This window comes from Eublepharis macularius, chromosome 7 (genome assembly GCF_028583425.1).
Source record: "Eublepharis macularius isolate TG4126 chromosome 7, MPM_Emac_v1.0, whole genome shotgun sequence".
Classification (NCBI taxonomy): Eukaryota; Metazoa; Chordata; class Lepidosauria; order Squamata; family Eublepharidae; genus Eublepharis; species Eublepharis macularius.
In genome coordinates, this window is record NC_072796.1 from 55,969,338 (window position 1) to 55,984,932 (window position 15,595).

At 41.4% G+C, this 15,595-nt stretch overlaps 1 protein-coding gene across 2 annotated transcripts in view; it reads left to right on the plus strand.

Moving 5' to 3' along the window:
- The window catches only part of NETO1 (neuropilin and tolloid like 1), a 140,213-nt gene that overhangs the window by 59,504 nt on the left and 65,114 nt on the right, over window positions 1-15,595 (plus strand). For both annotated transcript variants that reach the window (XM_054985486.1, XM_054985487.1), the window contains exons 5-6: window positions 12,463-12,504; window positions 12,627-12,754. In XM_054985486.1, the coding sequence (XP_054841461.1) occupies window positions 12,463-12,504; window positions 12,627-12,754 (170 nt within the window). The remainder of the gene's footprint in view (window positions 1-12,462; window positions 12,505-12,626; window positions 12,755-15,595) is intronic.

The window sequence follows — 15,595 nt, forward strand, 5'->3', positions numbered from 1 at the left end:
TTCAATTATTGCTTTTAAAAGCGCCATTTAATTGCTTATTAAAGCCTGTTATAGAAAGCAACTTAAGAAATGACTTAATCCACCACTGTTGATGGTGAAAGTTATGTTTACACATAAATAAACAGTGACAAGTTCAAAGACTTTTATTTTTATGGCATGGAACAGAATATTCTGATCTGAAATGATAAACAAGCTTTAGGATGGATCCAGCCACTTCTTCACAGAGTCTTAGCCAGTTCCCCACCCATCACTGTCCCCATTCTGCACAGCTTTCATTAATATAGGTTCTATAACCCCCATCAGGGCCTTTTTGGTAATCTTGGGGGACCCCACCTCCCCTTTTAACTAGAGGAAAAACTTTAAACATTTTTTCTGACCTCTGTTGGTCACCCTATTTGTCCTATGGCAAAACCTTTGTTTTTCTAACTATATTATTCTTAAAAACCCATCACATCTAGTATCTGAATATGAAGGGAGGGGAGAGATCAGTATGAACATAGGACAGATGTCCAGTATCCAGTGGCTGTCACTCATATCTTAAAATCGCTAGTCTAATACTAGTCTGTTTCATTTTATTGTTTTCTTTTTCTTGTGATTGCTATATAAACAATGTGAGATGTTTTAGTATCATGGTGGGCATCTTATTACCCTATCTTACTAATATAGTCAGGATTGGGTGGTAAAAAGCACAATGACATCATATTATACATTGCCTACAAGATAGACAGAATAAAGAGAGAGTGGCAAGAACTCTGTTATTGAGACAAGTGTAGACTCAAAGCAGATGTATTTAAAGGTTTTAATAATTGTGGTAGGCATTAAAATGGATATAGGGAAAAGCTGTCATATTTTAGTTCGTGTGTTTATGTGAATTTTTCTAAGCTGTTAACTACTAATTGAGACTGAGAGGCAGTATGGTGTTGTGGTCAAAGTGTCAACATCTTGAAGACCCAGGTTCAAATCCCTACTCTGCCATAAAGCTCACTGTGTGATCTTGGGCCACTCATTCGCTTGCTCACTCACTCGCTCACTCACTAACTCTCAGCCTAACCTACTTCACAGGATTGTTGTGAGGAAAAAAGGGGGAGGAGGGGAAAAGTAAGTGATGATGTCCCAAAGTGCTTGGATGAGATAAAATGTACTAAATAAATAATTTCCCCCCAAAAGGATTAATTGTTCTTTGAATTACATTGCAATTATTGTTAACATGGAATAGAAAATGGACATTGGCAATTACAATGTACATTCTGGCACATCTAAGGGTTCACCCAAACATCTATAAGCAAATAATGCTTTTAGCTTCATACATGAAAATGCTCTGTGGATTGAACTGGATGTTTGGTGGCAGCCCCTAGTTCTGAGAGCCTGGATCTTCCTGAAAAAAATATAGGCAGGGACATTTGTGGCAATGACCAGGCGTAGTGTTTAAATATTCCCATCCAACTGTGTTTTTCCTTCTATGCCGTTTTTTATGCCGTTGCCTTTCTGAGAAATTTGGCAAATGAGCATCCTTAGCCCCAGCCCAGGGAGAAGAACTGCAAGATGAAAAGATTACCAATATCTGACCTTTCTAGTCTACCTAGACTAGATCCAGCAGGGGCAATTAACTAAAAAGGGCCCAAGTAAAACAGAATTTCACCAGCTTGGTAAGAACCAGGATAGTGCTCTTCAATCTGTGGGTCACAAAGTTCCACCTGTTGGTTTGGAGGTATGGTATTACTGCCCTCCCACTTTGGCTCACTTTTGGAAGAACTGAACTACTATTGTGCATGTACAATAAGGGCACCATGGTGCCTGCCCCTCTTTTCACACACACTTCAGCAAGATGATGGGGCAGGTTCACTAGATGCAGAGGCTCTGCTTCCTCCATGGCTCTGCTTCTTGACTTGTTCCTTACTATGGCACGCCTCCTGGTACCAATCTTGTATCTCCTGTCTCCAGCTCTTGTTTGTTGTCCCAGCTTTGACATGATGGGATCATAACTTTGGCTCCCCCTCTTCTTGTCACGTCTTATATCCCTTGCTTGCAGCTCTATGGGTGCTTAGTGAGTCCTTGGTCTGGAAAAGTGAAGAACATCCAGCTAGGGAAGTCCAGTACCCGGGACAGTTCACTGTGGCTGTGGAGCTTAGATGCCTTCTATCAGATTCTGGTAGAGCTACAGTCTGCAGGCTCTGCTTCTCACCTTAAACACTTAAAACTCTAATTAGCAGTCTAGTACTCAGATGTTGTCCCAGGAGCTCTTTCCAGATAATTTGCCTCCACAAGCTTGCTGAGCCTGAGGCTTTTGAGGATCTAGATGGCTTTTGAGGATATGGATTGTGGATTATACTACTGTATAACTACAGTATGCAGAGTAGTTTCTGCATTTTTTAAATATGTCATGCTAAACTGTGTGTGTGTGTTTGTGTGTAAAGTGTCAAGTCACAGAGAACTTATGGTGTCTCCTGCTGGGGTTTTCAGAGCAAGAGGCTGTGGTTTGCCATTGCCTGTCTCTGCATAGCAGCCCTGGCCTTTCTTGGTGGTCTCTCATTCAAAGACTAACCGGGACCAATCTTGCATAACTACTGAGAGCTAGAGAGATTGGGCTAACCTGGCCATCCAGGTCAGGGTCATGTTAAATTGTTTATGCTTTATTCTCAGCATTGTTTTCAGCTCTGTACCAGATTTCTGCTCCTGTTCAAAGAATAGATTTGCACCTGGAGTACACTCCTCAACAGAGTTGACTTGTGGGTTTAGAAACTTTCTTGCTCTAATTCAGTAGATAAAATAGGTATTGGTAACTTGATATAAGAACTAAGTTAAGGACAAGCAATGTAACTCAGTGGCCTTGGCTGGAAGAATTTGGAGCTTGGCAGCCACTGTCTCACTCCGTCCCTTAGTACTTCTACCTCCTCTTCTTCATCATCCACACCTCCAGCACAGGATCCACTGTACTCTTTCCCTTCACACTCCCTACCGGCATCTTTATTGCAGTAGAGAAGAGCCAGCGTAGCATGACATGCATGCCCAGCAGGGCTTCATGTGAGAAGGTTTTTGTGAGAGTTTGGGAAACCTTATTGGACATGTGCAGTTCATTACTCTTGGGGAATGAGAATGGGACATTAACTTCTTGAAGCAGAGGATGCCCAGCAGAGGTGGGGAAAAGCAGTGGAGGGGAGAGACTGATGTAGGAAATGGCAACCTCAAGTGGCACTCCTTGCTGAGCCACCACTCTTAAGGACTTGAAATGGAATGTATTATACAGTTTAGCTACAGAACCGGCAAATAAGGGGCATCCATTATGCTCTGGGGCTCTGATGTTATGGAACATGAAGCACTCCTTTAAATTAAGGGTTATCAGACATCCTTAACTGATACAGATGAGGATATGGATGCTCCATTTATCAAAATCAGCTCTGCCATTAACTGATTCTTTAAGATGGGAGGGAGGAGGAGAAACATGGCTAGGAGGAACAACCTGCATCTGGACACCAGAAAATTTCAAATACCCTGGGAATCATAGGAATAGTGTGCATGCTACACAACTATTCATGTCAGTAGCAATACATTAGTAGCAATATCTTTTGCTTTGCTCCACTGGGAGTTTGTTTTCAGCTCATTCTTTAATGGTACATAGGCTAATAACCACAACAAAAATCAGATTACGATGCAAACTCCACTCAGATTTAACACAATCATTCTTCCTAGAGCCATTTCAACCACCATGCTTTTGTGCCCCTGTTTAAAACATGGTGCAAACATAATGTTTATTGCTTTAAACTATTTGTATTAAATTATGTTTGATATGCCATGAGGAGCAGGGAAATACTGATACAGGCTGATTCCCCATAGCAGTGATTCTCTGTAGGTTTCATTGTAAGTGTGAATGCAGAGGTGTTTGCAGTAGTAACGCAACAGCTTTTACAACACTACCCCCTCCCCCTGGTGGTTGCCATTCCCCTCCACTACAGAGGGCTTTAGGAGGCTTTTTAGAAAAAAACAACTATCACTATAGTGTTATAACACCCATCTACTAGGTCTTCTGAAGCCCTGGGTTCCATTTTCAAAAAGTAAGCCTCTAACCCTTTTTTTTTGTTGAAGAGATAAAGGCAAAAGCATAACTCCACAATAAAAAACATACGGAATTATTAGATAGATCATTATACTGTAATAATGCTCTAGAAATATGTAAATTATTTTAAAAAACCTGTAAAAGCCCTCCTGTGTCAGGGAGAACTGGAAGGTGGGGCTGAGAAGGAAATAAGGTGTCAGTGTAGGTGGGACCTACACAAATGTATCCCTACCATCCATATGGCATGAAAACACACTTTGGCCAGTCTTTCCAAAAAGATCATACAAACCAGGCTTGAAAAAGATTACAGTAAAGTGAGGGGAAATGTGCAGAGTGGATGATTAGCAGGTAATATCATGTGGAAGTTCAAATATACACACACTCCAGTTTGGATGCCAAACCAGAGCAAAACCTCAGTATGGAAACAAACTTGCATTTATAATGTGAACAGTATCCCTGAAAATAAGGCCAAGCAGTGTTCTTGCTTTTGGAAACAAGATTTAATTAAACCCTGCTGGGACAAATGAGCCTTTACTCTGGTTTTGGTAAAGTTTGATGTAGGAATAATTGGATGAACTTCTCAAGCATGTATCATGCAGAAAGTCAGATAAAGTAATCATAAAGAGGTCTCTGATCCCATAGAGACATGAGCCAGATATTGCCTCACACTTCATCATAGGTGGATGAGACCTAAACAGAAGAAGTTTGTGGCATATCTGAATAGAAGCTGAAACTGAATAGAAGCTCAACTGTCCTGTGCGGCAGCTCGCTCCCCATCTCATTAGACTAGAGGCAAAACTACATCTAGGCAAAGCAGGGCTGTATATGTACGTGTTGTATGTATTAGAGTGCCTCTCTCTCGTATTGTGGATTTAACTTGTAAAAATGGTGCACCCCTAGAGTAGATGTCCACATGGTAGAGGGTTTATATTTCAGAATTAGGAACCTTGGGATCTGTGCTGCCATTCCAGCTGGCAGACCAAATCGGCTCCTGTATTATGAAACACTCATCATTTCATCTCTCATCTCACAACATGGTAGATATAAATGGAGACACCTCTGTGCCTAACTAGAAATTATTCATTTGCAAGAACATATTGGGAAGACTCAGAGCATTGATGCTATCAAATACGTGTGCCTGCCAATGCCACCCTGGGCCCCCATGACAAAAATTCCATCTGCCTTCACATATGACCCTGATCCAAATCAAATATCATAAGAAAACAAATCATGTGGCTTTCCGGTCACTGTGAATTTAATAATAATTGTTCATTAGAAAACATTACAGGATAGGGTTATTAAAGAATAAATTTTACACAGTGATTTACACAGTGCATATTGCAATGAGGGACAGTGAAAAATAAACAAGTAAGCAGGATCAGGAGGACTCCCCAGCCAAGGGCCTTAGCTAGAACACAGACATGAACTATTAATTAAATAAAGGTGAGACACGTTACCTTGAATTGAGACATCAGTCTCTCTCAAAAAGTACCCCATTACAAAAATACTTTAAAATATTTCTACTAACAAACACTCCCCCCTAAATTCACAGCAACATAAGGCTGCTTAATGGAGGAAGGCAAATTGGAGAGGTGAAAAGTCAGCAGGTGACCTGAATCTCCAGATGGTGTTGGCTTCCTGCACCTGCATTAACTTTAGAAAGTGATTCTAGTTCCCGGATACTGGAATCCAACTAGCGCCTACTCTTTATTCTCATTCCATTCCGGCCCCTCCTCTCTCTCCCGCTGCTACCTTTTTAAAGAGGAGAGGAGATGGCAGATTTGGGCAACTGAAATTACTCTGGAAACAATTTCCAGAGTGGCCCAATCCATGTTCAAGATCAGATTGAAAGTACAGATCCTTAGTAGATCAAAGGGTACAGAACTGACTAGATCTTTCAGGAGTAATGCTAAGCTGGTATCTTTAGAAGTAACAATTTAATTCAATGGATCTTACCCCCACTTTTCTGTTTCCCTTGCGTATGAACTTTTAAAAATTTAACATATAATAATAATAATTACAGGGTATCACAGCTCCACAGCAGGCATTTTTAGTGGGAATTACAACAGCTTATCTTATTTTCTAACAAACCTTTTTTCCCCATGTCACATGTATGGCAACATCTGCAGGCTGATTTCACTTTGTGAATCTGCAAGGCAGGGAGGCTGCTTCAGTTTTCTTCCTGGCCCTGTCTGTCTAACAACTCCAGATAACAGAGTAGCTTGAGCAAACAGATCTCATAAAGGATCTCAGCAAAGATTCTGACTTTGTATGGTGCCTTCTATGCTTATTGTGCATAGAAAGGCTAACTGGAAGGTTTTGTCTTACATGAATATGTGACAAGTGTTCTGGTTAGATGAGGTCTCTCTCAGACTGGTATCTGCTGATTCAGTCTCTTCTCTTGTTGCTTCTCCCCATATCCTTGCCACTCTTGGAAGATGGAAGCTTAAATACGGTACGGGGAAATGAAGCATGAGAGCAGAGTACAACTGCAGATATCATGATGGCATCAAAAATGACATCTGGGTAGGGTTCCTTACCGATGTTGGAGGCATTATCACTTGGATCAGTTACTCTTGTGAGATCAATGCACAGGAAACATATTCAGATAGGATTTTGATTTGTTACTGACTATGTGCTACATCTTCAATGAGCAGAAGGAATAGTGTTTTCTGCATTAGTGCTGCCTTCCACAGCCAACATCCAATGAACAGTAAGAGAAAGGAATGTGGCAGCTCTAGGATGAAATTCTCTGGCTTCCACAATGCCGTATATCCACTGGTTAGCTGCAGACAAGTAAATGTTCAGTTGTGGCCCAGAGCGCTATTCTGTTCTTTAACAGGATCTTTTCCCTTTTTGAAAAAAGATTTTGAAAGGTTATTCTCCCTTTCCTCCTGCAGGACTCTTGTTCTGCCTCAAACTGGATGAGGGCTGAATGTAGACAAAAAGGCCAGGGGCAAATCTAGATGGATAAAGCTGTAATTCTATTCACCTTGGTTGCTATTAGATGCTTCAAGAGTTTTTTTTCCAGTTTCTTGTCTTAGCAACCCTATGGAGATCATTAGTCATTTGCTTCAGTGCTCTCAAATTCTCCTGACCTCAGTTTGCAACCTCCTTCCCCCCCTTCTTTCAGAGATGCTGTGCCTTTAACAGTTGCATGATAGATGTTGTCTATTCAAGAGAACAACTTTCTCCAGAGAGGCTATGCCTGCTAACAATGAGCTGCACCTGTTCCTTGTCTGCCTGTTATGCGGTTTTTAAAGATACAAAACTTGTGTCAAGAAAACAAGAAATCTTGCACTCCATCACTGCTCCCTTCAAATAAACTCTGAAAGAAATGAATACAGCAGCAGAGCTACCTAGCTGGTGGCATAAGACTGTTGCCCACATTGACCCCATGGAATGGTTGTTAACAAAAATGTCTCACTTATCTGGGGCCTAAGTTGCAGGCAATGTGGGGGAGGTGGGTAGGGAGACGGCATGGTGGCCGCCATGTTGTGGAGGGGCAGGGAATGACCAGGTGCCAGGGGAGCACACCCAGGCACATCCAGAGCAGGCCCCTGGTCTGGGAAGCTGGCCCCTGCCCCTCAGTACTTGGCTCGTGGTGGCATCCTACCCAGCCCTCCCTTTTGTCACAACTTTGGAGTGAGCAGGCTGCAGATTAGGCATTGGGCACCAATCCATTTTGTGGGAGACAGGACCTTCAGGCTCAGTTTCCCTATTATGGGGATCTCCATAAAGGGTCTGGGGAGTGAGGAATGGCTGGTGCATGCCCAGTCAGGGGCTGTCAGTCTGCCTCACTCCCAAGTGGCAGGGTATGATTCACTCAGGGGTGTATACCCACGTGTCATCCCACTGACTGTCATCCCATGGCAGGGGTCTGAGGGGGAATGTGGGTCATTGGCTTGGCAGGCAAGTCAGCCCTTGGCAGTCATCTATGCTCTATGCGTGCCTTTGCTCCTTGAGCTGTAATCTCAATAAAGTTGTTGCCTTTTTATCTCCAGCACTGTGTCTGTGTGTTTTGTCACCGTGCCCCCTCCCTGCTCTCCTCCCCCACTTAGCACTCACCTGCAACATGTGGGATGTGTTCAATGCGCCATTAACAGTTTCCTCACCCCATCCTAGAGGAGTGTGAAGCTGCTGTGTGAGTATGAAATGTGTTTGTCATGAGCAATGTGGTTACCAAATTACAGATTTTTGTAATGCTGGAAGCCAAGCTGTAGTGATCGTGTAAGAACTGGACCTTTGGCTACTTCAGCATTGTAAACCCTGATCTATAATTGTTATATAGAAGTGAAAAACTTTGGCAAATTCTTATTCAATCACTGGAAAAAACTCAGTTGTCCTTGAATAGTTTGGAGAACTCACATAGAAGACTAATGAGCTGTTGATGATAAGTACAGATATTGAAAACACCCCCATGCTTTACCCAAAACTGCTCTAAAATATTTGATGGGCATTTGTGAGTGATCCAGAATATCCCCCAAATGTTGAGAAATCTACAGCTTATGTATTCCCCTTCAAAACCAGTAAGTTCTGTGCATGCACCAACAGTGGCTTATGTCCAGCTGTCCATGTGATGATGAATGCCGCCAATTGCACAGATGCAAATACACTCAAAACACTGCTTATTTTAGATTGTGAACCATTATCCATTCAAGGATAGGGGTATTCAGCTTCAGAGAGCAAGCAAAGTAAGATTGATTTTCAAACATGGGAAATCACAGCATCATTAATTATAAGCAATTTAGAAAACATATGTTTCTAGAATAAAAAAAAATGCTAATCTTCTAAAATATTTCATCGATGATGGCGTGCTTGTTTGCTACATATAAATGGAACAACCTTTTACAAAGGGCTGAATGAGCAAAAAATACATTCCCAGGCTTATGAGAAACTGAATCTACTCTTGACAATTATTGACATGGAGATAAGAAGAAATGAAGTACATTTGATGATACAGGATGGAAAGAGAAAGGAGGAAAAGGCTTTGCCCCCCCCCCCCCCAATTCGGAATGAAGAGACAGACGCAAGGCTTGGGTATAAATTTGGGCCATTTATTGACCAACATTAAACTTAATAACAGCAAGGGTATAACTAGCGGTACAGGTCGAGACAAGGGGTCAATTGGACCAACTCCTCAATCTGCTTGGGGAAGCACCCCCTGCCCCAGGTGCAAGCCATCCATGCGAATGGCTGTAACCCGGCCGGCCAGGTGAATGGTTCCCCCCTTAAAGCTCCATACACCCCAGCTGTGAAGCCCGAGGGAAGGACTTGTACAGGGGGTCCCACAGGCAGTCTGTCCTCTCCGCTGGCAGCCGTACAGCCCGCCAGCCAATCACTGACAGACCCCTATGCCCCACCAATGGCAGGTGCCACCGGGTGCTCACCGGCCCGCTCTGTCTACCCAAATCTAACCTGCCAGGGACCTAGGTTACAGTTTCACTACTCCAAATACCACTCCTACAAGTCAGTACAAGGTAGGCAAAAAACACCTCTTCCCTGTGCCAATTTCAGAAAAGGAGAAAAAAATCCTACCTGGCCCTAGTAACCAGCAACCAGCTAATCCTGTACTGCCATAGGGTGTGGTGGGTGGGCCGAGCTTTCAAAGCTGACTGAGCCCTACAGAGGCGGAGCCGCCCTTTATAGGGCCAGGCCCCACCTCCCAAAGCCTGGATGCCCAGGAATGTAAGGCTGTCTCTCTGTCCGTGCAGTGAGGCAAAAAGTGGCACCCAGACAAAGCATGTTTCACATGCAGCCAGGTGTGCCATCTAATTATCAGTCTTAAATTAGAGATTAATACCAACACCTCATTCTATCCCTAGTCCTTGATAGTGTTCATGACTAAAAATAATCTTGGCATGTACTCCAGCATGTTCTGATGTTGTCAATGCATGCTTACAGTTACCACTGTTTTCCACATGCAGACTATTTCATTCAGTTTTAGTTCTTTCTACAGCATTTTATGGGTGAAGAAAAGGGATAAGATAGTTACAAACAGAAGAACAGATGTAATGCAGCTGATCTTTTACAGGAAATAGGGAGTGGGCAGGGAGGGACTCCTCTCTGTCATTTAAATTACCTCTTCCTTTGTCCTGTCAATATTAGTTTGCAAAAAGTGCTAACTTTGCGATGGGTTTACTCTAGGGTTCCCAGTCTCCAGGGGGTGGCTAGAGAACTCCTGGAATTACAGCTGATCTCCAGAATACAGAGATAAATTCCTCTGGAGAAAATGGCCGCCTTGAAAGGTGGACACTGGCACTCTACTCACTTTAGGCCCCGTCTTCAAATCTTACCCTCCCCATGTTCCACCTGCCCCCCAAATCTCTAGAAATTCCCCAACCCAGAGCTAGCGACCCTAGTATACTCTCTTGTATTTAAAGATAGAATTGGGCTTGGTAGACAGCAATTTTGTTGAACAATTGCCAAACAGCCCATTTTTCTGAGTTTCATAGTGATTTGGAAAACACTAATCCTCCTGAAATTAAACTGAGGGCCAAGCTACACATGACGAATGACACTTGAACGGCAAGTGGATTGAGTGGAGGGCAAGTGAACAGGGAGAAATACACTTGCCGTTCAAGTGTCATTCGTCATGTGTAGCTTGGCCCTGAGCTCCCTCTCCTATTTACCTGGTTGCTGGTAAGTGCTGTCCACTCCATATCTCTTAACCCCAATTAAGAGATCCTCACATCCTCAACAGACAAGTTTTGCAATGACTTGAGCACCATGTGGATATTAATGAAGTATGTATTCAAAACTGTCTTTTATCAGCTAAATAATGCTTTAGAGATGAAAAGATAGTATCATGTATGGAAGAATGGATTGGGGTGGGGAGACGTTTGCTGGTAGTCTTAAGCAAGCCACTATGTTTTTGCCTAACCAATTAAACAAGTTGCTGTGAAGATAAAATGATGGCAATGGCTCAGCCTAAGCCACACAGAGTTCCATAATACAGTTAATACATTTATGTTCTGTTTTTAAATGTATTCCAGTACCTAATTTCTATTACGTGGGTTTTCTGTTTCTCTTTGTCTTGACTCTAAATGCGTCTTTTAAAACATGCTTTTAATTTTTTTTTCTGACTTGGTTGTTGCAGTCTAATTCAGCTGGGTGGAAAACAATTTAAAGTTAATAAACTCAATGAACCAATTAGCAAGTATTAATCATCAATTTTAGTAGGCTGAGTCCCAACAGATTTCTGTCAAGTTTTCTAGGTCAGCAATTTTTTTGTGTGTGATGGAGGAAAGGATGGCTGCTTGGGAAGGTGAATATCAAATATGCAGACCAAATAGAAGGATAGAGTAAACCATTTCTGTATATAAAATAGCTCAGGTTTTTTAATGCAAAGAGTTGTTTGCAACAATTTCAAATATAAAAGCATAAAAGAAGCTCTGAGCAATAAAGCATCTGAGCAATAAAGCATCACCTTCAGAATCCCTAAAGGTTGGTTAGCTTCCTCCCACTCCCTACATCTACTATATTAATAGCCATGCAAAATCATCAGAAGATATATTATAGCATTTCTGGAGAATAAGGCTGTGGGGACTACATGGAGATAATCCAATATCCCTGAGTGCAGCCAGTCACTGATATTGCCTCATTCTGTGACTCAGAGTGCAAGGTTTCTTGAAGTAATGTACTGCAGGATTCTCCACTTGGCACAGGTGCTTCTGAAGTCAGTGTGGCTGCCAGAAAATGTCTGCAACAATGTCACATTATCCCTTATTTTATCAACAGTATTCCATACATTCTAGGAAACCCACTCCTACCATAATTTTTCCCTGAGCCAAGAGCAGAGGTTTGTGGATTAAAATCTAAATGGGCATCCTTTAAATCTTGCTCCCCCAAGGAAGCAAATTTGCACTGGATAAATAATTTGGTGGACCCCCAACAATGATGTTTATGGATTTGTAATCTATTAGCTCCTTTTTTGTCCTTTTTTCCCCCAAAAAGCGCAAAGATCCCCGTGGAACACAGTACTGGTCATTATGTCTCTCTTCCTAGAAAGCGCAGTGCTAATAGGTTGCAAACCTGTAATACTGTGGGATGAGCTTCCTACCTCGTGTATGTTTCATATTTCAATTATCATATCTGGGGATTTATTTACTAGCCTATTTATGATGAAATCAGCTTTTACCACTAAATCCTATTTTAGTGACTTTTACTTTGGTAAAAGGGGAAGGGGAGAATTATGATCCAAGGAAGAAGAAAAAAAACCCTAACTCTAGAGTGTTCAAATGACTACATGAATTTTATTAACCTTTAATGGGTGACTTGTGAATCACTTTTCTTTAGCACTCATTGATAGACTTTCTATACAGGCTTCCAGAATAAAGTTTAACCCTGCTTTGTAATGGAATTAATGACAAAAAGACTAATTTTTTTTTCTTCCTCAATTTTATTTTAAGATCCTGACTTCAAGGACCTTGGTGTTTTGAAACCCTTGCCAGGTCGGTATGTTCAATGTTTCATAACACTTGGAAGTCTTCGGTTTTTGCTTGCAATAATTAAAAAAAAAATCTTGTTCCTTGAGTTTGAATTTTTTGTTGCTACTGTATTTCATTTTTTTCAGTTTGTGAGTTTGAGATGGGAGGATCTGAAGGAATTGTGGAATCTTTGCAGATCGGGAAGGAAGGGAAAGCTTCTGACACTGAGGCGGTAGATTGTAAATGGTACATCCGAGCACCACCACGATCCAAGGTCAGTCCTGTTCCATTCTCCAATTTGGGACTTAATTTAAGAAAGTGACTTTACTAATACAACATTCATTACTTTGTAGAGACAGACTTTGCTTAATTAGGTTTGCAGTGCTGAACCTGTAAACTATTATTTGCCTTTCAGTGGGGTGGTGGCGGTGGGGGTAGAAGCAATTTGTCACTGCACAAAGTAACCTTCACTTTGCTATAAATAATGATTTGTGCTGCAAAACAGGTAGGTCATTTTGTGCTATAGGAAGTTTTTAGGCTTGGGGCCTCTCTTGTCAGCAATTTATAGTGAAAATATCACAGTCCTTTCAAATATCTTGCATGTTATTCAAATATCATTCATTCAGGGCTGTCCTGGGGCATTTGCAGTTTGCCAGTACTCAAAGAACAATTGTATTACTGGGCAAAATTATTTACCATTAGAATTTATGTAGCATGTAAAACATTTTGTATACCTTACCTTGTAATCCTTACAGCAATCTTATGAGGTAGGTCAGAAAGATTAATTCCTATATATTGAAGATGGAAGGTTGAGGCTGAGGGAGTGGTCACAGCTGAGTAAGACTCAAGGCTGATTCATAGCTCAGTCAACTGCTGGTGTAAGGGTTGTGTGTAATATAAATGACAAGTGTCCTCATAGCGGTGTGTTGAATAAACAACACCCAACCTGCACCCGTATCATTTTATGAATATTTACATTTCATTTTTAATCTTTCTGATTACCACTCAGGTGAGGAACATTCATTTTGCCTTTTAAAAAATGTGAGGATCACAGCTACCCTCTTTTCTCACAGAAATGCCACGTCTTCGAGGTTTTTGATGAGATTACATTTCTGTTCCCTAGCACTGAAGGATGTATATCTATTGTTGTTCTTTTAAAACCAAATAATAGATATGGATAACTCTGAAACAAGCCTAATGCTGCCCTGCAAAACTCCCATTCATTATGTGAACTTCAGTGCCACAGGTAGAACTTTTTTAAAAAATCACAATTTCCCCTATTTTGCCCAATAAACATTTCTGGCTTGCTATATTAAGCAGTATGATAACTCTGGGATTTTCACAATTGATTTTTCTTTTCTCTGTCTTCATTTATTGGCAATGACAATTAGTTGGATCCAACCCTTGTTTTCTGGCTGTCATTGAGTGGAGAGATCCCCAGGCTCAGTGGGGAGTGATGTAAAGGGCTGCAGCCTTTAAACAGCTGCTGCACACAGCACAGCTGGTCAGTAGCCTCCCTAGGCAAGGTTTGGGTGGCTGCATCTCAGCTGTGCCAACAGGTGAAAGAGTTCTGGTGGGTGACCTTCCTTGTGTGAGAGGGGAAGTGGTGAGGGGCCTGTGTAAGCTGCAGCACTGCCTTGAAAAGGGCCTGGGGAGAAGACTAATCGCCCAAGTTACCTACTCCAGGCTGCTCAGAAGAGAAGCTGGTGAGAGGAGGAGGGCTTGCAGACTGAGGTTAGGTGGTCTGAAACCAGGGCAGAAGTGATTTTCTATTGTACAACAAGATGCATTATCAGTTATAGTATTTATTCAGTTTAATTTTTTTGTGCAGGTCAAATTTTAATACATTTGTACTCCAGAGAAAGAAAAATTCTGTTTAAAATGCATTAAGGTCCAATTCATAGGTTACCTTTGTTGTGTGATTGCTGTTGTAGAGTCTGACAATAATGGGAAAGAAATGCAGACTCCATATTATTTGAGTAGGGCCATGTGGTCCTATTTAATCACATGATATGGGACATCCATACATTACCTATGCGACATTGGGCCAAGCTACAAGTGACAAATGACACTTGAACAGCAAGTGGAGCGAGTGGAGCGCAAGTGGAGGGCAAGTGAACAGGGAGAAATACACTTGCCGTTCAAGTGTCATTCGTCACTTGTAGCTTGGCCCATTGTATTCAAATATAGGGAGTGGTTTTGTTGCAGTTAATGCCTTGCAAAAAAAACATATGAATTAGGATTCAAAAACGTCATATGATAACCTAGTTTGTATTAGTATGGTAAATATTAGCATTAGGCCATTTTTGTGTTACATTTATTTTGTCTAGGTATCAAAATGCTATAAGATACAGAAAATGGTCATATAATTAGTGTAGCATTCTGTTATGTGATAAGATTGCTATTCATACATTTTTTAGACTCTTGATTGGACTATCTCAGCTGTATATACATTGTTTTAATTTTTCTGAAGAGATTGATTTTTTAAAGTATCTAAAAGTATGTAACTTAATTTTAAAAAGTATTAATATGGCAAGAAAGGACGCCTGACTTCCCATAGGCCTTCTTCATCTGGAAATGATGACAGCACAGCCAAAGCAAGCATAGTTCATTATCAGAGCTTTATCTTTGGAATATAGGTGAAAAGAACTCAGCATGTTTTGCCCTCTCTCATGATGTCCACATAAAATCTTCTTATTTCTGTGAACTGCCCTGGGATATATTGTCAGAGGCTTGCGCTATCAACACTAGTCATACTGGCTATCAAGTAATGTTTTGCTTCTGAGTATCTGTGTCTGAAAGTTAGCTGCTTAGGCTGCAAGTCTAAGAACACTTCCCTGAGAGTAAGCCACATTGAATAAAAAAAAGGATTTATTTCTGAGTAGACCTACTCAGGATTCCTCCCTTAGTAACATAAGGGCAATCCTAAACAGAGTTACTCCAGTCTAAGCCCATTGAAATCAATGGGTTATGATTGCAATGTTAGTCAATATCATCTTTCCTGCAATCTCCTTCTATGAATACTATTGAGGGGAACATCTGCCACTTTTCGCAGTCTAGGCTTTTGTCCCTTTCATGTTTCTTCATTAGCAGAACATTCCATCTTCTTTCCTTA